General features: G+C 52.5%; 1 protein-coding gene across 2 annotated transcripts in view; it reads left to right on the top strand.

Moving 5' to 3' along the window:
- Positions 1 to 19,762, top strand: part of FCGBP (Fc fragment of IgG binding protein) — a 42,175-nt gene that overhangs the window by 3,435 nt on the left and 18,978 nt on the right. For both annotated transcript variants that reach the window (XM_032323862.1, XM_032323863.1), the window contains exons 4-10: positions 2,063 to 2,409; positions 4,632 to 5,202; positions 7,218 to 7,822; positions 9,960 to 10,527; positions 14,759 to 15,351; positions 17,967 to 18,558; positions 18,706 to 18,905. In XM_032323862.1, the coding sequence (XP_032179753.1) occupies positions 2,063 to 2,409; positions 4,632 to 5,202; positions 7,218 to 7,822; positions 9,960 to 10,527; positions 14,759 to 15,351; positions 17,967 to 18,558; positions 18,706 to 18,905 (3,476 nt within the window). The remainder of the gene's footprint in view (positions 1 to 2,062; positions 2,410 to 4,631; positions 5,203 to 7,217; positions 7,823 to 9,959; positions 10,528 to 14,758; positions 15,352 to 17,966; positions 18,559 to 18,705; positions 18,906 to 19,762) is intronic.

A 19,762-nucleotide genomic window follows, 5' to 3' on the forward strand; every position in this document is an offset into this window, starting at 1 on the left:
TTATTTGGCAGAGAAACAGAGATCACAAGTAGGCCGAGAGGCAGGCAGAGAGAGAGCCGGGGAGGGGGCGGAGCAGGCTCCCCGCTGAGCAGAGAGCCCGATGTGGCTAGATCCCAGGACTCTGGGATCCTGACCTGAGCCAAAGGCAGAGGCTTTAACCCACTGAGCCACCCAGGTGCCCCTCTGTCTGTTGTTTTTTTGCAGGGGGAGGGGAGTTAGGGATAGAGTCCTAGGAAAGAGCCAAGGTGCCTAGAGGAAGGGATCTTTGTGGGGAGGAGTGGGCTCAGGTCAGCTGATTCTTAGCAAACAGTTTGAAAGTATTTTGATATTTTATTTGTTTTTTTGAAATATGTTGCTATTTTAGCAACCATACAAGTGGCGAACTACCACTCCCCACATCCTGTAGGAATGTTTATGTCCCAACGTAAGAGGTCTAAAAGTATGATAACTAATAATGGCTGCCATGTGGGGGCGGGGTTTTCTCAATATACAAGAGACCATTCTAGTTGTGTGTGTGTGTTAACATAGTTAGTCTCTAGGACCTGGCCCTGTGTGTAACCTTAGGCTCAGTGCATCTGAGGAACTGCCCTCAGGCTGTGTAATGTGGTGTTTGAGGACACAGATGCTAAAGCCAGACTTCCCAGTTTCAAATCTCACCTCTGCTTGTGTGACCTTGGCCATGTGACCTTGCCTTTGTGGGCCTCAGTTTCCCCATCTATAAAATAGGGATAATAGCCGTATCCCTTCACAGGACTGGAGTGAGGGAGTAATAAGTGTTGTAAAGCTCTTAGGGGGTATCTGGCAAGTTATTAAGAGCAGGCAGAAAGCAAGAGGTTTTATTTATTTTTTTAAAGATTTTATTTATTTGAGAGAGAGAGAGAGAGCATGAGCGGGGGGAGGGGAAGAGGGAGAAGCAGACCCCCTGCTGAGCAGGGAGCTGGATGCGGGACTCCATCCCGGGCTCCAGGATCATGACTTGAGCTAAAGGCAGTCGCTTAACCAACTGAGCTACCCAGGCACCCCAAGCAAGAGGTTTTTGTTGTTGTTGTTGTTGTTGTTTTAAAGATTTTATTTATTTGACAGACAGAGGTTACAAGTAGGCAGAGAGGCAGTCAGAGAGAGGAGGAAGCAGGCTCCCCGCTGAGCAGAGAGCCCGATGTGGGGCTCGATCCCAGGACCCTGGGATCAGGACCTGAGCTGAAGGCAGAGGCTTTAACCCACTGAGCCACCCACGCGACCCCAAGCAAGAGGTTTTTAACCCTGGGAGGCAGGGGAGGAAGAGCTATTTCTTCCTATGTGGACCCCTTGCTTCAAGGGATCCCCTAGACATTAGAGTCCCCAGCACTGGCAAAAAATGCTCCCTCCAACCACGAGCATGCAAGCCACCTACCCTCCAAGAGCTACTTCCGGCTTGAATAGTAGAACAGGAGAAGGGGTAGGGGATTCATTATAGCAGGTAACACTCACCACCTGGGCCAAACCCTACTTATGTTTTAGCTTCGTTAAGTCTGACAATGCCCTCCTCCCAAATATCCCTGTGAAGAATGTACTGTTATCACCCCCTTGTTGCAAACGGGGAAACTGAGGCATAGAAGGCTTAAAATCACTTGTCCAGTGCCACCCAGTGGACCGGCAGAGCCAGGATTCTAACCTAGGCAGCCTGATCCAGGAAGGCAGAGAGTTCCAAGAGTTCCATTTTCTGTCCTTAAAAAAGATACCTTAGCCTTCTGATCCAAGTGGGAATGCACGGGAAGGGGACACGGAGAGAGAAAAACCACAGATCAGCATTTCCACAGTGATCCCTGTCTGGCTTTCTTCACTACCTTCCAGTTCTTCTGGGCTGGGCCATGTCAAACCAGGGAATTAGATACCTGGGGTTGGGTCACGCCTGGGCAGCCATCTCCTCAGGGGGGGGCCTCCAGACCTCAGTTTCCCCACTTCTCCACTAGGTAGTTGTGAGCCCACTGCCCCAGCTCCGCACAGCAGGAGAGCTCCAAGATTTCCACTTGTGAGGATACCCCTGACTCATTCTCTGTTGCCGCCCCCTCCCTCCCCTCTGCAGCCGTGTTATCCCAGAAACCCTCCTGTCAAGACCTGCAGTGCAGTCCCCAGCAGAAATGCCAGGTGGTGGATCAACAGGCCAAGTGTGTGGCGGTCCCCGTGGCCACCTGCCGCGCCCAAGGTGACCCCCATTACACCACCTTTGACGGCAGGCGCTACGACATGATGGGCACGTGCCTTTACTTGATGGCGGAGCTGTGCGGCAACGACCAGACCCTGCCTGCTTTCAGCGTGGAAGCCAAGAACGAGCATCGCGGCAGCCGCCGGGTATCCTATGTGGGCTTGGTCAATGTGCGTGCCTACAGCCACACAGTCTCTCTGGCCCGAGGGGAAGTTGGCTTCGCTCGGGTAAGTGTCCACAGGGTTCGGACTTAATATCTATGAGTCTCTAGTCGGAAGGAGGAGGCAAAGCCTGGGGGTCGGGCCCCAAACCCAAGCCCTTGGCTGTGAAGTGAGGCGTACAAAGGAGGGGCGTGGCCACGGGAGTGGGGACTGGGGAGGGGGAATTGGAAAATCAGTGGCAGAGCCTGCCATCTCTTTCGTCCAGCAGCTCCACTTTTAGAAATTTCAGGGATACTCAGAGATATGGTTAGGGGAAGAAAAGCTTATGCCAACGTGGTTTGTGATAGCAAAAGGAGGGGAAAAAAAAAAAGGAAACAAACTGTCCAACAATGGGGAATGTCTTCAGTGACCAAACGCTAAATTTAGGGAACATTTCCTATGTGCTAGACTTGTTTCTTAGTGCTTTCCATGTATTAATGCATGGAATGCTCACAGCAGTCTACAGGGGGAGACGTTATTATTATTAACACTTTCAGGTGAGGAGACTGAGGTCCAGAGAGATGAGCGACTTACCAAGGGCTCTGAGCCAGTAAGAGATGTAGCTGGGAACACAGGCAGGCTGACTCCTGAGTCACTATTCTTAACCTCTTTGCCATCCTGCCTCATATCATATATTTACACTCTTTTGTTTATTTTGGATATCAAATGTACACATAATAAAACCCATAAATCTTAAGGTCATGGAGTTTTGACAAATATGCAATTAAGATAAGAATGTACTCGTTATTCCAGAACATTCTCTCATGCCCCTTCCCAGACGATCCCAGCCTGCTTCTAGAGGCAACCATAGTTCTAATTTTTTTCCCCCATGGATTAGTGTTGCCTGTTTAAGAACTTCATGTTAATGGAATCACACAGTGGAAGAAGCCATTTGCGGGAAGATTCTTTTGCTCTCCACAGTCCTTGTGCATTTCTTCCATGTTGCTGCAATTCTTTTTTCTTTTTTTTTTTTTTTAAGAGGTAAAGCATCAGCAGAGCTCAAAACAAACAGGGCATGTCCTGGAAAAAGGTCTGGCTGTCACTCCTGTCTTCACCGGCTTTCTCTCTCTTCCCGACCCCTCCCCCACTCCCCAGTTTTCCTGATTTCTTCAGGTTCCACCTAGGGTTTCTTTATGCCAATACAAGCAAGGGAAACCTACGTTCTTCCCTCTCCCCTTTCTTAGCAAAGAGTACTATACTATCTGCTCTGTTCGGCACTTTGCTTTTTACTCTGTATGGTAGCTTCTGGAGCCGTTTCCATATCAACATAAAGGGAGCCTCTGCTTGCTTTCTTGTTGTTCTTTAAATCTGTGTGGCTCTGCTTTGCATGGATGCCCCGTGATTCAGTGAGCTCGATCTCCCATGGATGGATGCTTTGTTCACAATGGCAGATATGATAGCACAGCACTGAGCATTCTTGTACCCCCTGGCCATGCGGGGGTGCGGGTGGGTCTGTGAGATTCATAAGCAAGTGGATTAAAGTAAGTGTTCTAGAAATCTAGAGGGACTGAGCACCAGTTCAGAGGGACTTCAAATCCCCCAAAATTACGTGCAGAATTTTGCCCCTGCTGTGAGAGAGCCGGGTATGGTTACTTTTGTCAGATCCTTACAGAGGTCAGTGACTTGACAGGGGTTTAGAGCTCTTGAGAGAATCATGATAGGCTGTCCCCAAGGACTCCTGGAGTCACCCAGCCAGGACCAGGCCGAGAGGGAATGCCGGGTGAATGTTTATCTAACACATCAGCACTTTTGCTCACTCACTGAGAACTTGCAATTCTACCAGGCACCTTTCTAGGCATTGGAGGTGAAGCCACAAGCAGAGCAGACAAAAATCCCTGTCTTTGTGGGGCTGCCGGTCTCTGGAGTGAGGCAGAGGATAAACATGAGACATTTGCAAATGATATGTTAGAAACTTAGAAGCTACAGGAAAGCAAAATAGACCAGGGAGAGGGCATAGGGAGTAGGGACGGGTTTGCCACATAGAATAGAGTGGTCAGGAGTGGCCTCACTGCCATGGTGACAACCAAGCAAAGCCTTTGTAAGAGGACAGAGGTCAGGGAATGAGCCACGGGTGCATCCAGGGGAAGAACATTTCAGGGCACAGGGAGGTGAGGGCAAAGTGGCAGCAACAGGAAGAAGGAATCCCAGGGTAGCCGGGGCAGGGGGAGGCGAGTGCGGAGGGTTTGAGGGGTGAGGACCAGACCACGCAGGATCTGACAGCTCATCCTCCCCACCCCCACCCCCTGCAGATTGACAACCAGCGCTCGCGCCTGCCCATCTCCCTGGCCGAGGGCCGCCTGCGCGTGTACCAGAGTGGGACCCGGGCCATAGTGGAGCTGAACTTCGGGCTGGTGGTCACCTATGACTGGGACTGCCAGCTGGCCCTGAGCCTGCCCGAGCGCTTCCAAAACCAGGTGTGTGGACTGTGTGGCAACTACAACAACAATCCCGATGATGACTTCCTCACCTACGACTCAGAGATGGCAGCTGACCCCGTGGAGTTTGCCAATAGCTGGAAGCTGGATGACGAGGACTACCTGTGCGAAGACGGCTGCCAGAACAACTGTCCCTCCTGCACCCCAGGCCAGGCCCAGCACTATGAGGGCAACCCTCTCTGCGGCATGCTGACCCAGGCCAATGGCCCCTTTGCAGCCTGCCACAGTGCCCTGCCCCCCCGGCCCTTCCTGGAGGAGTGCGTGTACGACCTGTGCGTGGTCAACGGGGACCGGGCCAGCCTGTGCCGCAGCCTCAGCGCCTATGCCCAGGCCTGCCAGGAGCTTGGCATCTCTGTCGGGAACTGGAGGCCGCTGGCCCACTGTCGTGAGTGATGCCCTTGGCATGTGGTGTGGGAGGCAGGGGACTCCTCGCATCTGCCCCACATCTGAGCTCTTCTTGGGGTTCAGCCTGAAGCTGGACCGTGCAGGAGACACAGGGAGGGCCGAGATAGTGAGACTGTACCCACAGTGAGCCTAAGGTTGGGTCAGATACACCCTAGACAGTGACCACGAGGGTGGTCCCTGCTGGGCTCCTTCAGCATAGGCAGAAGGGACAGGGACAGGAGGAGGGAAGTCTAGGGGCTATGGGCAACCAGGAGAACTTTTCGACTCAGCCTGGGGGTCGAGGAGGGTTTCCTAGAGAAAGGGATGCCCAATATGAAACCTGTAAGAGGAACTGAAACAAGACAGAAAAGCGGGGGAGCGGGACGTGGGTTCCAGGCTGGGAGAGGAGCATAGGTAAAAGCTGGCACGAGAGGTAGTCCTCCAAGTCCCAAAGCAGAAATGGGAGCATCCCCTGGTTCACAGCCCTTCCATGACTCCTCGAAGCCCTCTGGATGAAGTCCAAGCTCCTTAGTCAGGTGTCCGTCCACTTAATCATTCATTCATTCATTTATTCATTCATTCTACCAGCATTCCCCGAGCCCCTATCGGGCCCCATCCCTCTGCTGATGATGGACACCGTGGGGGTCCAGCACACACCTGTCCCTGCCCTTGAGAGGCTCCCCAAAAAATTTTTAGGAGACAGAAATTCCAGTGCACAGGGAGGAGGAGGTGTCCAGGTTCAGGCCTAGGGCTTGAGATGGGGATTCCAGAGGGGGAGTAGGTCTGGGGGAGATGCTTGGCTTAGTCACTCCTCTGTCCTCACTTCCCAGTAAACACCCACCCTCCCGAGTTCCCCCAATGCCTGGTGCGAAGGAGGAACTGGTGAGTCCTTTCATCCACTCTGCATTTCTGAAATAAGCATCTCCATGGGCCAGACACTGTCCGTTGGTGCTGGCAGTTCAGTGGGGGATTGAGGCTGACCAGACCCCCACCCTCACAGAATTTATACCCTAGCGGGGGAGAAAGACAGTGAACAGCAAACCATGAAATATCTTTAAAGAGCAAAAGAAATGAAGTTCATGGATAACAGCAAGCAGGAGTCTCCTGAAGAGGGTGCTCGGGCATGGTCTTTCTGGGGAAGTGACAAGGGAGTTGAGAGCAGGATGACACTGGAGTCAGCTAAGTAGTAATGATACTATGGGCTGTTTCTGCATGGATGAACTCATTGACTCCTCAGAACTCTGTGAGGTCAGTACTATTATTATCTCATGTTACTGATGAGGAAACCGAGGCACAGGGTGATTGGAGTCATTTGCTCACAATCACACAGCAAAAAAGGGAGACTGGTGTTTAAACCCAGGCTATCTGGGCTCCAGTAGCTTTCTTTTAACCATATGCTGCACTGCCTTCTGAGGAACAACCAGTGCAGACCCTGGGAACAGCCAGTGCAAAGGCCCTGAGGTGGGAGCGTGAGGACCCATGAGGAAGCCTGTGTGGCTAGGACAAAGTGAACCAAAGGGAGAGTAAGAGGAGATGAAGAGAGACACGATGGGTGCAGATGATGGGGAGCTTGGTGGGCCACCAAGAGGACTCAGCTTTTCCCCTGAGATGGCACGACAAGAGGGCTCTGAGCAAGAGAGGGACATCACTGGTGCTCACAGGGCCCCTCTGGCTGCACGTGAGGAAAAGCCTGTGAGGGTCAAATGGGAGATATGGGGGAGAGACCAGGCAGAAGGCTGCTTTGGGGGCACGTGATGGGGGGGACGATGACGTGAGAAGGGGGCAGATGCTGGATAGATTTTGACTGTGAGCTCACAGGATTTACTGACAGGTTGTCGGTGAAAATGAAGGAGGAAAGGAGTCAACAATTGTCTCTGAGATTTGGGGCCCCAGCACCTGGAGGGATGGAAGCGCTGGGCAGAGCTCCAGGGCGAAGTAGGGTGTGGGGAGGGAAGTCCTGTTGAGCGCTGGCCTGACCCCCCCTCCCCGTCTCTCTCCTCCCTGTCTCTCCTGCAGCCCTGTCCTGCCCTGCCAACAGCCGCTATGAGCAGTGCGCCCCTGCCTGCCTCCCCACCTGCAACTCCCAGGCGGTGCCGTCCAACTGCTCCGGGCGCCCGTGCGCTGAGGGTTGCGTGTGCCTCCCAGGCTTCGTGGCCAGCGGTGGTGCCTGCGTGGAGGCCTCGTCGTGCGGCTGCACCTTCGAGGGCCGCCCGCTCGCTCCGGGCCAGCAGGTGTGGGCGGACGATCAGTGCCAGCGGCAGTGCACTTGCAATGGCGCCACCCAGCAGGTGAGCTGCAAAGACACTCAGGGCTGCCCCACGGGCGAGCACTGCGACATCCAGAACGGCCTCCTGGGTTGCTACCCCGACAGCTTCGGGAGCTGCCAGGCATCCGGGGACCCGCACTACGTGAGCTTCGACGGCCGGCGCTTTGACTTCATGGGCACCTGCACCTACCTGCTGGTCGGCTCGTGCGGCCAGGCCGCCGCGCTGCCCACCTTCCGGGTGCTGGTGGAAAACGAGCACCGGGGCAGCCAGACCGTGAGCTACACGCGCGCCGTCCGTGTGGAGGCCCGTGGTGTGAAAGTGACCGTGCGCCGGGAGTCCCCTGGCCAAGTGCTGGTGAGTGAACGGGGGGGCGGGTGGAGGAGCAGGAAATCTCCCTTAGAGAGGAGGCGCTCTGAACCCCGGGTGGGTTAGAAGACCTTGTGGTCAATGCTTAAGCCCCGGGCCCCCAAGCGGGGTGGTGCTGCATCTCCTTGGCTGTGTGACTGTCTCTCCAGGCTTTCGTTTTGTCTTTTGGGTGCACCACCCAGCAGAAGTCAAGAACCACTGATTTTTCTCTGTTTAAAAAAAAAAAAAAAAAAAAAGATTAAAATCGAGAGGTGGGGTTGTAAGATTCACAGCTCTAGTAAGTGATCACTGAGATGTTTGGGACAGAGGCCCATGTCCTGGGGAGGAAGAGGATGGATTGGAAATGAAAAATAAAGGAAATTTCCATGGCCAAGCACCACAGCTAAACCCTTTACAAGCCTTAGGTCAGAATCTTCAGAATGACCCTGGAGTAAAGGAAATTTTGCCCATAAATCTGAGTGTCTAGCATAGAGAAACTTCTAGATAAACAGAGGGCATAATGATTCATTTTTAAATTCCCACCTCTCTGAGATGACATTTAAACTGAGTCTGGAATAGCCATCGCCAATACATACTAAGTTACTTCTACGTGTTAAATGCTTGACATAGAGTAACTCAATCTCTAAAACTCTGTGAAATAGCTGATCTTGTTAGGTGAGAAACTGAGGTATGCAATGGCCAAATTATCTATTCATGGTCACACAGCTAGTGAGTGATAGAGCTACGACTTGAAGCCAGCTCATTTGGCTCCTGAGCCCATACTTTCTTAACCACTACACCCTGCTGCCTCTTCTGCGTAGAGAGATGGAATAGGCAGAGACAGAAGTGGATGGAAGAGTATTCCAAGCAGAAGGAATAGCGAGTGCAAAGGCCCTGAGGCAGGAACAAACAAGAGGGGCAGAGGAACAGCCTGGGGGCCCCAGGGGCTGGAATGGAGGGAGGGGATGATGGAGGGGTTGACTGTGACAGAGGTCTTGATTTCACCCCAAATCTGAAAGACAAGGGAGAGACTACCAGGCAAAGAGGGGTGGTTCCTAGGTGCAGGGAGCAGCAGGTGCAAAAGGTGGACTGAACTGAGCTTGAACACTATAGAAGAGCATGGAACCAGTGCAGCTATACTTGAGAATGAGGCTGGGGGGATGGGATAGAGAGGATGGTAGGAGAGGAGGTCAGAAAAGTGGGGACAAGCAGGGCCTGGTGGGGGGAGGGGTTCTATTTTAAGCTGAGACACAAAGGATGATGGGGAGTCAACCAGGCAAAGAATAGGGATGTGGAGAAGGGTATCACTGTCTAGCAGAAGGCACAGTGAAGGCTCTGAGACCAGGCTGAGCTCGCTGGGTCCAGGAGAAGGTAAGAATACCCGGAGGGAGTTGTGGGGGTGGGGATGGACAGTATTGGAGAATGAAGTTGGAGAGCAGTGAGGCTCAGATCACCTAGGGCCACCAGAAGGGGTTTGGCTCAAAGCTAACACCCAACAACTGAAGTAGCATTAGCCAACTAAAGAGTGCTGTGTAGGGTCCTAGGAGGAGGGCATGGCACGTGCAAAGGCCATGAGGTGGGAGCGCACTTGGTGTGCTGCATGCTCAGGGAGACAACAAGGAGACTGAGTGAGTGATGTGGCAGGTGCTGCAGGCACCAAGGTGGACAGAGCCAAAGTGAAGCGAGTCCTCATAGGGAAGGGGCCTGGCTTTGCGCCGTGTCCTGAAGGATGAAGGGGAAGCAGCCAGGAGGGAAGTGTTGAGTGATATTCTTGGCAAAATGAAAAGGCCATAGAGGTGGACGAAACTGAGAGAAGTAGAAGAATAACAAGAAAGCCAGTGTGGCTGGAACAGACTGGGTGAGGCAGGGGGAGTGGGAGGTGGTAAGGTCAGGGAGGTAATGGGGAGACAGATCCTGTAGGTCATGAGTTAAGGATTTGGGTTTAAGCTGATAGCTGGAGGTTGGAGGCAGGTAGCTGGTGTGTCAGACAGGAGAAGAGCAAGTGCAAAGGTCCTGAGGTGGAGCCAAGCATCATGTGCTCAAGAGAACAACAAGGGGTTCAGAATAGTTGGAGCCAAGTGAGTAAAGGGCGGGACACCCAGCTGTGCATACCCTGACCCCTTGGACCTCCTTCATCTCTGTCCAGGTGGATGGCATCCTTCATCACCTGCCTTTCCAGGCAGCAGACGGGCAGGTGCAGGTCTTCCGCCAGGGCCAAGATGCCGTTGTGCGCACAGACTTTGGCCTGACTGTCACCTACGACTGGAACCACCGAGTGATTGCCAAGGTGCCCAGCAGCTATGCTGGGGCCCTGTGTGGGCTCTGCGGGAACTTCAATGGGGACCCCAATGATGACCTGGCTCTGCGGGGTGGAGGCCAAGCTGCCAATGCCCTGGCCTTTGGAAACAGCTGGCAGGAGGAGACGAGGCCAGGGTGCGGAGCAACTGAGCCAGGGAACTGTCCAAACCTGGACTCCCTGGTGGCCCAGCAGCTGCAGAGCAAGAAGGAATGTGGGATCCTTGCGGACCCCAAGGGGCCATTCCGTGAGTGCCACAGCAAGCTGGACCCGCAGGGTGCTCTGCGTGACTGCGTCTATGACCGCTGCCTGCTGCCAGGCCAGTCTGGGCCATTATGTGAGGCACTGGCCACCTACACTGCTGCATGCCAGGCTGCCGGGGCCACTGTGCACCCCTGGAGGAGTGAGACGTTTTGCCGTGAGTACCGGGACTGACAACAGGGGGGCTCGGCCTCATGAATATTCATTAACATATAAATAGCATTAATTCATGTAATTCTTAGAAAAGTGTTTCTGAGGTAGAGACTGTGGTTGTACCCATTTAACAGGTGAGGAAACAGAGGCTTAGGAAGATTCAGTTACATGCCTGGGAAGTCACAGATGCAGGAAATATTTGTAAGATGACCAGAAATATCTGGTGGCCCCAGGTCTAATTCCTCTGTGGCAGCTGTCATTCAGAGATGAGTAGCATTGCTGCCTCTAGAAGAAGACTCGTCCCTTTCCAGTGTTTTTGGTCCCCAGCTGGCCAACTCCACTCATTTACAGCACCTGCCTGCGTGGTATGCATCACTGTCCATTGAAATACACATGATAAATACATACATGTCACACCATTACTTCTTCTCCTTCAGCTTATATTCATTCATCCATTCAACAAATATTTATTGAACACCTACTATATCCCAGGCACTGAGGATATAATGGGGAAGAAAACAGGAAAAAAATTTGTTTCCTCTCCTGAACTGACTTTCTAGTGGTTTATAGTTCCAGCAGCATCTAACCTAACTTAATATACTGACAGATGTGAAAGTCTCTTTTCTCATCATGGCACCAGTTAGTTCTTGCTGTGTAACAAACATCCCCAAAGCGAAAAGTGGATTAAAACAACATACAGTTATTATTTCTCATGATTCTGCGGGCTGCTTGGCTCATCTCCTAGTCTAGGCCAGCGGGGTTTTTCTCTGCAGGCTTGCTGGTGGTTCTGTGAGGGCTGGAGGGTCCAGAATGGCTTGACCTTACACATCTGCTGGTTGTCAGGCTGGTTGCTTTGGGCATCTTCACCGGGACTCCTTGTCCCTGCTGACTTGGTCTTATCTTCCAGCTGACTGGCACAGACTTCTTCGTATAGTGGTCTCAAGGTTCCAAAGAGCGGTGTGCATGGGCAGACCCCAGTAGGCAAGCACACTTAGGGCCTTTGCTTGGCATCCCATTTGCTATCATCCCATGAGCCAAAGCCAGGACCACGGCCACGCCCGGAAGAAGGGGTGGCCGTCATCAGTCTGTCCCAATCCCCACCATACTTCTTCACCACAAATATAAGATCCCTGTGAACAGCATTTCATTATCTTCAGAAATTCCCAAGACCATCAGACTCTAAGTGTTAAAAAAAAAAAAAAAAACGGTTGGAGTGACTTCTCATTGCAAGTATCATTAGTACACAACTGATAAAAAATATTCAACATGAAGAGTAGAATATCCTGGAAAAGCATCTCTTAGTGAGACGGATGAAACTTCCCCCCCAAAGAGTTCACATCTGCTGCTGAGTGAGACCAGGTTCAACCTCAATTCTGGTTTTGATTTTCTTTATTTTATTTTTTTTTGTAAAGATTTTATTTATTTATTTGACAGACAGAGATCACAAGCAGGCAGAAAGGCAGGCAAAGAGAGAGGAGGAAGCGGGCTCCCTGCTGAGCAGAGTGCCCGATGCCATAAAACTTAACTCCTCCTGTCCTCCGAGAAGCTGGCTCCATCAGACCCTCCTTCTTTCTTGTCAAGAGTGACGTTGGTCCCGATCCCTTATCAGGGAGGACTCATCCTCCCCATACTTCACAGCATGGTCCCCATACTTCACAGCAGTATTCGAAAGTGTCCCTTTGTGTCCCCAGATGTTTCCATGCCCCTGGGGGGCATACTGTGTTGATTCGGGATGGTAGGGAGTGCACAGTTGTCCTCCATAAAGTGGGAGATGCACGCTCCCCAAAGGAACAATGGGAAGGGAGATGCATCTCGGTCTGAGGCAGGTCCTCAGCCCGGTCATCTTAAGAAAGGTTTCTATTGCTATGGGTAACACTCGGGCGGCACACTTTCCATGGCGCAGCTCCCATTCTGAGGGCTTCTAAGGCTTCTTCTCATTGCCTCCTGACCGCCACCCTAGATGGTGGGATCTTTCCTATCCATAGTTTACAAAGTGAGCAGCTGAAACCAGAGAGATAAGAAATCATCCGCCTGAGGTCACACAGCAGGGGGGCGTGACCTGCATTCAGGCAGGTTGGCTCCTCAACTTGTACCATTAATTGCTTCATTCTGTAGCCTTTGTGGAAACTGAGGATCTCTTATTTCATTAAGACCACTCTTGGGGCACCTGGGTGGCTCAGCAGTTGGACCTCTGCCTTCAGCTCAGGTCATGATCCCAGGGTCCTGGGATCGAGCCCCGCATCGGGCTCTCTGCTCAGCAGGGAGCCTGCTCCCCCCCCCACTTCTGTCTGCCTGCCTCTCTGCCTACTTGTGATCTCTCTCTGTCAAATAAATAAATAAAATCTAAAACAAAAAAACAAAAACAAAACAAAACAAAAAAAGACCACTCTTGTGCTTATACCACGTGGGGCGGTTTTAGAAGACTGGGTCGTGAGGACGCAGACATCCGGCAGGGGGCACCTAGGGTGGGCCTTACCCCGTGCACCCATACCCAGCTCTGATGACTGTGCGTGTTGTGCCGTTCTCAGTTCCTTTGGTTTTTGTTTTGGTTTTTTTTTTTAATTTTGCTGAAATATTTTATTTTTTAAAGATTTTATTTATTTATTATTTACTTATTTGAGAGAGAACACAAAAGAGAGCACAAGTCGTGGGGAGGGGCAGAGGGAAAATGGGATCCTGGGATCATGGCCTGAGCCAAAGGCAGATGCTTAACCCACTGAGCCACCCAGGCGCCCCAATTTTGCTGAAATATTTTCAAGCAAATTCTAGACATATGAGTTTTCCCATAAATACTTTAGTAAACATCTCCAACAGAGAAAACTTTTTTTTTAAGATTTTATTTATTTATTTGACAGACAGAGATCACAAGTAGGCAGAGAGGCAGGCAGAGAGAGAGGGGGAAGCAGGCTTGGCGCTGAGTAGAGGGTCTGATGTGGGGCTGGATCCCAGGACCCTGAGAGCATGACCTGAGCCAAAGGCAGAGGCTTAACCCACTGAGCCACCCAAGCACCCCCAGACAGAGCTTTTAAGAAACATGACCAAAGTGCTGTTCTTACCAGTAACAAAAATAACACTGACATCATTTAAACCCAACCTAGGTTCAAATTTCCCCAATTCCCCAAAAGTGAATTTTTTCCCCTAGTTTGTTAGAATCCAAATCCAGACCAGATCCACACAAGGCACTGAGTTGATTTTTCTTGAATATCTTTCATCCTGCAATAGCCCCTTTCCTCACCTCCCCTTACACATTATTATGAAAATGTTCAAATGTATAGAAAAATGGAAGGGATTTTACAATGAATACCCATATACTTACTGTCTAGATTCTTCAGTCTACACTTTGCTATGTTTACTTTATCTCATATCTGCCCCCCTATCCATTTTGTTCGGGCCAGTTATTTGTTGGGAAAAAAATCAAGTCATTGGTCCTGCAGAATTTCCTACTCCCTGGATTTGCCTAGTTGCTTTTTTAAAGTATTATTTAACTTGTTCTTCTGTCCCCAGGTTCTCTTTTAAGCTGGCTATAAGATCTAGAACAGTGCTCAAACTTTGGTGATGATGGCAATGTGCTGTCCCTGTGCTGTCCTGTATGGTCACCACCGGTGATATATTGAGCACTTGCCATGGGGCTAGTCTGACCAAGGAACTAAATCTTCTATTTTATTGAGTTTTAATTAACTTGGCTTTAAATGGCCACACATGGCTATCATCTCAGCACACATAGAGGCTTTACTGGGCTCAGTCTCAGGTGTCTTGTTTCGTTTTGTTTCGAGGAAACCACCTGTCTTATAATCTGGAGTGACTGGCGCTTGGAGAGGAACAGGAATTATTTTTTTTCCTCTTCTCCACAACATGGGCCAAAGACTTCAATTTACTACAGAATCACTCCTCCTACTACTACATTACTATAGAATGAAGAGGCTAAAATTTCTGTGTTCACAAATGCACTGCATAGATCACAAACATGCATATACTGTATATGCTCTTACATGTTTAAGACATGACATTAAGGACATTATAGATAACCATAAACTACAGTCAGGTTGGAACAGAATCTTCGCTGGCAGGCCCAGATGAATTGTGATATAATCTGGGCCCCGGGCCCCACTGAACAGAGGGGCTCCTTGCAGCAGGACGGCGTACGTGTGAGTGTGTGGGCAAGGGTGTGGCTGTGTGTGTGTCACCGGGAGCCCAGATTCTTGATGCTCACGTGCTCACCGCTGCTCTCCCTGCAGCTCTGAGCTGTCCGCCCCACAGCCATTATGAGACCTGTTCCCGTGGCTGCCCGCTGTCCTGTGGGGACCTCCCGGTGCCTGGGGGCTGTGGCTACGACTGCTACGAGGGCTGTGTGTGTGACGAGGGCTTTGCACTCAGTGGTGAGTCCTGTGTGCCCCTGCCCTCCTGCGGCTGCACACACCAAGGAGTCTACCACCCGCCAGGCCAGACCTTCTACCCCGGACCTGGGTGTGATTCCCTTTGCCAATGCCAGGAGGGCGGCCTGGTGTCCTGTGAGCCCTCTGCCTGTGGCCCGCAGGAGGCCTGCCAGCCATCCGGTGGCTTCCTGGGCTGCGTGGTCGTGGGCTCTGCCACCTGCCAAGCTGAGGGAGACCCCCATTACACCACCTTCGACGGCCGCCGCTTCGACTTCATGGGTACCTGTGTGTACGTGCTGTCTCAGACCCACCAGACCCGGCCCGGGCTGCAGCAGTTCACCGTCCTGCAGGAGAACGTGGCCTGGGGCAATGGGAGAGTCAGTGTGACCAGGGTGATCACCGTCCAGGTGGCGAACTTCACCCTGCGGCTGGAGCAGAATCAGTGGAAGGTCACGGTGAGAGCAGCAGCGGAGCATGCAGGGGAGAGGGCCTGGGATAGAGGGTGCTCTGTGGGTGGGACACACGCAGCACTCAGCCCCGGGGCGGGGGCTCCGAGCTCCAAGTGGATGTGGGAGGCACGAGATCCCTGAGGTGGGGAGGTGCCGGTCAAAACCCCAAGGGGGGAGCTGAGGAGTCAGGAGGCCTTGGGGACCTGAGACCTGCCCCCGCGTGGCTTAGTTTCCCCATCTGTCTGCTCCTCAGTCTCTCCTCTCCCTGCTCCTGCCTCTCGCCTCTAAACATCTCTTTCCACCCCTCCTCCCTTTCTCTGCACCTTCCCTGCACCTGGTCCTTGCCCCAGCTGCCCCCTCGTCTTCCGGCCAGCAACAGGATGCAGTCAGAGGCTGGGCAAGGTCGGGGATGGGAAAAGTTGGAGGCCAGAGGATGATCTGTGAGTGACCCCATCACCCCTCACCAGCCGTAACAACAGTAACAGCAGCTACGGTTGTTCTCACACGGCGGACCCCTGATCTTGTTGGCCGCTGAACACTTCACATCCGCAGTGTCACTGCATCCTTGCAGCTGGAAGTACCAGGATTTGCTTTATTCTGTTGGGGGGGGGGGGTCCCATCCCTGGCCCAGAGTGCTCCAGTTAGGGCACGACTTGAACCCAGGATGACATGCCAGGAGACAGTGCACCTGACCCTGGGTACACCATGGTGCTTTTCTGAGAAGGATTTGGTCTCTTACGGAAAGTGGAGGGGTCTTCGCAGGGATCCCATGGCCGTTGTACTCGTGCAGGACTGATGGTGAGGCTGCCAACGAAGACTGACTTTTCAGGGCCCGCTGTGCCCTGGGCATGCGTTAGTGAGATGCTCGCAGACGCTCCTCGGGCAGCACCTTACACAGAGTTCGCTCTGAACAAGGAGTGGTCGGTGTTCTTGTCATTCGCATCTCACTGAAGTTGCCAGCTTCTCCATGAGGTGGGAACGTCAATATCCCTCACTTTACAGATGAGGAAACTGAGACACAGAGGTCCCTGCTTGGGAAGTCTGGCAGGTGACTGTGTTTTAAGGAGCTTTAGCGAGGAGTGTGTTCTCCTGCCTTCTCCTCTGATGCTCATCGGGTCAGCATTCAGGAAGGACGAGCGAGTGTGTTAATCAGGGGTCGATCTCCAAGGCTTCACTGGGTGCCCAGCAGCCTTCAACTTGAAACCACTGGCTCTTGGCTCAGGGGTTTGAAGTTCATTTCCCATCAGCCTAACATTCCACTTAAAGTGAAAAACTTTATGCTTAATGTGAAAAACCTTAGCACCCACTTACTTGTGAAAAGACAGACTTCCCAATCAGAGCTCACAATCCTAGTAGATGCTCCCAGAACACCCATTCCGTTCCAGACACACTTCTCACCACTTCCCAAATGTCAGTTTAAATAATCCTGACAGTAACCGGAAGGACCCCACTCCGCAGGTGAGAAAACAAACACAGAGAGGCATCTTACGGGCAGAGTTGCAGGAAGGGGAAGGGGCTGGAACCCAGACAGGTGGCTCTGGAGTCCATTGCCGCGTTATTGATCCGCAGGGGGTAATGGAAGGGTAGCTGGGAAGCTTCTTACTCCTTGGAGACCTGTGTCAGCATCCTGGGGCTGCTGGCACAAGTTACCACAAGTGTGGTGGCTTAAAACCAGAGAAATTTGTGTTCTCACCATTGTGGAGGCCAGAAGTCCAAGCTCAAGGTGTTGGCAAGAGCTACCCTCCCTCCGAAGGCTCTGGGGGAGGCTCCTTCCTCGCCTCTTTCAGCTTCTGGTGTTTTCCAGGTGCTCCTTGGCTCACAGCCACAACACTCCCATCCCAGGCTTTGTCTTTTTTTTTTTTTTTTTTTTTAAATTTTAGAGAGAGAGAGTGTGCACGAACAGGAGGGGCAGAGGGAGAGGGAGAGAGAATCTTTTTTTTTTTTTTAACATTTTATTTATTTTGACAGACAGAAATCACAGGGAGGCAGAGAGGCAGAGAGAGAGGAAAGGAAACAGGCTCCCTACTGAGCAGAGAGCCCGAAGCGGGGGTCGATCCCTGGACCCCGGGATCATAACCTGAGCCGAAGGCAGAGGCTTTAACCCACTGAGCCACCCAGGTGCCCCGGGAGAGAGAATCTTAAGCAGACTCCACGCTGAGTGCAGAGCAGGACACAGGGCTCCATTTCATGACCGGGGCTGAGACCAAGAATCAGTGGCTCAGCCGACTGTGCTGTCCAGGCGTGCCCCCCAGCTTTGTCTTCACGTAGCCTCTTTTCTTCTTTCTGTCTCCTTTTCTGGCTCTCATTATTCTATAAGGAAACTCATCACTGGGCATAGGGCCTACCTGAATCCAGGATGATCTTGAGAACATGACCCTAAGAAGATCTACAAACACTCTTATTCCAAATAAAATCATATTTTGGGGTTCTAGGTGGACATATCCTTTGGGAACCACCATTCGACCCACTATAAGACCCAGGGATTATGCCCATTTTACAAATACAGAAACTAAGGCCTAGAGAGGGGAGGTCACATGGATCTCCACGTCAGGCAGGGACTCGAATTAGGGTCTGCCCTCTCAAAGTGCACCCTCTGATGCATGGAAACTGCTGCCTCCCAGGTGAATGGTGTGGACATGAGGCTGCCCGTGGTGCTGGACCAGGGTCGGGTCCGCGCCTCCCAGCATGGCTCGGACGTTGTGATCAGCACTGACTTCGGCCTGCGTGTGGCTTATGACCTCGTGTACAACGTTCGGGTCACTGTCCCAGGCAACTACTACAAGCAGCTGCGCGGCCTGTGCGGGAACTACAACGGCGACGGCAAGGATGACTTCCAGAAGCCGGATGGCTCACAGGCAGGCAACTCAAATGAGTTTGGTAACTCCTGGGAGGAGCCGGTGCCAGGCTCCCCCTGCCTGCCGCCGCCCACCTGCAAGCCCGGCGAGGATTGCTCCCCGAACCCCCAGTGCCCACCCGAGCTGGCGGAGAAGTACAAGCAGGAGAAGTTCTGTGGGCTTCTCACCAGCCCCACCGGGCCTCTGGCCGCCTGCCACAAGCTGGTTGATCCCCAGGGTCCCTTAGAAAATTGTGTCTTTGATCTTTGCCTGGGTGGTGGGAACGAGAGCATTCTCTGCAACAACATCCACGCCTATGTGAGTGCTTGCCAGGCGGCCGGAGGCAACATTGATCCCTGGAGGACCGAAACATTCTGTCGTGAGTAAGGGGCAGAGAAGGGGGGTGGGGGGGATGGAGGGGCAGCGGGAGGGGACACTGAGGCACAGAATGGACAGACACGGGGCCCTGCACCCCCTCCCACAGAGCCCCTGGGAGGGGGCTCTGATGAGAACTCCCTCTTTGCAGCGATGAAGTGCCCCCCCAACAGCCACTATGAGGTCTGCGCGGACACCTGTTCCCTGGGATGCTCAGCACTCAGCGCCCCCCCACACTGCCCGGAGACATGTGCTGAGGGCTGCCAGTGTGACCCCGGCTTCCTCAGCAACGGCCAGGCCTGCGTGCCCATCCAGCAATGTGGCTGCTACCACAATGGTGTCTACTATGAGGTAGGACCCCAGTGATGGCGGGCAGAGCCCGGGCCTCGTGTGGGACCCCGTTCCACTGCCCATCACCCCACAGCCTGTCCACTGGCTTCCTGAACGTCTCTCCCACCCAGTCCTTCCTCTCCCCATAGCCCCACTGTGGTCCCATTGGTCATCTCACACCTGCTGCCCCTGTCCCCTCACTCTGGCTCCCTTGGGCCATCTTCCCCCATGGCCCAGGAAGACCCTTCTCAATATGGCCGTGGGCCTTGCTGCTTCAAACCCTCTCCTGCCCCCGCCCCCGGTCTAGGCTGTCTCTGTGACACAGCAGGTAACCCCCCTGCTTCCCTCTCCCACCCTCTCACCCACTTAACTCCTCTTTCTTTGATTTGACTGTGTGTTTGTCTGAAGTCTGTCTCGCTCAAAAGACCACGAGCTCTGTGAGGGCAGGCACCCTCTCTGCTCTTCCCCTCATACAAATGAAAGTGGTAACAAAAGCAAACAGGTAGACGCTGCTTACCACGCCCCAGTTAATGGCATTTGGTGCTACGTGCAGTCTCGGTGTGTTACACAGAGAGACGAACTTTTTGTTATGAAAATTTTCTTTTTTTTTAAATTAATTAATTTATTTATTTATCTGTCAGAGAGAGAGAGAGAGAACACAAGCAGGCAGAGTGGCAGGTAGAGGCAGAGAGAGAAACAGGCTCCCCGATAAACAAGGAGCTGATGCGGGACTCGATCCCAGGACCCTGGGATCAGGACCTGAGCTGAAGGCAGCGGCTTAACCCACTGAGCCACCCAGGTGTCCCAGTGATGAAAATTTTCAAACATGCAAAAGTTAAGAGAACAGTGTGATAAATCTCCATGGACCCTTCATGCAG

The sequence above is a fragment of the Mustela erminea genome, chromosome 19 (genome assembly GCF_009829155.1).
Source record: "Mustela erminea isolate mMusErm1 chromosome 19, mMusErm1.Pri, whole genome shotgun sequence".
NCBI classification, from domain to species: domain Eukaryota; kingdom Metazoa; phylum Chordata; class Mammalia; order Carnivora; family Mustelidae; genus Mustela; species Mustela erminea.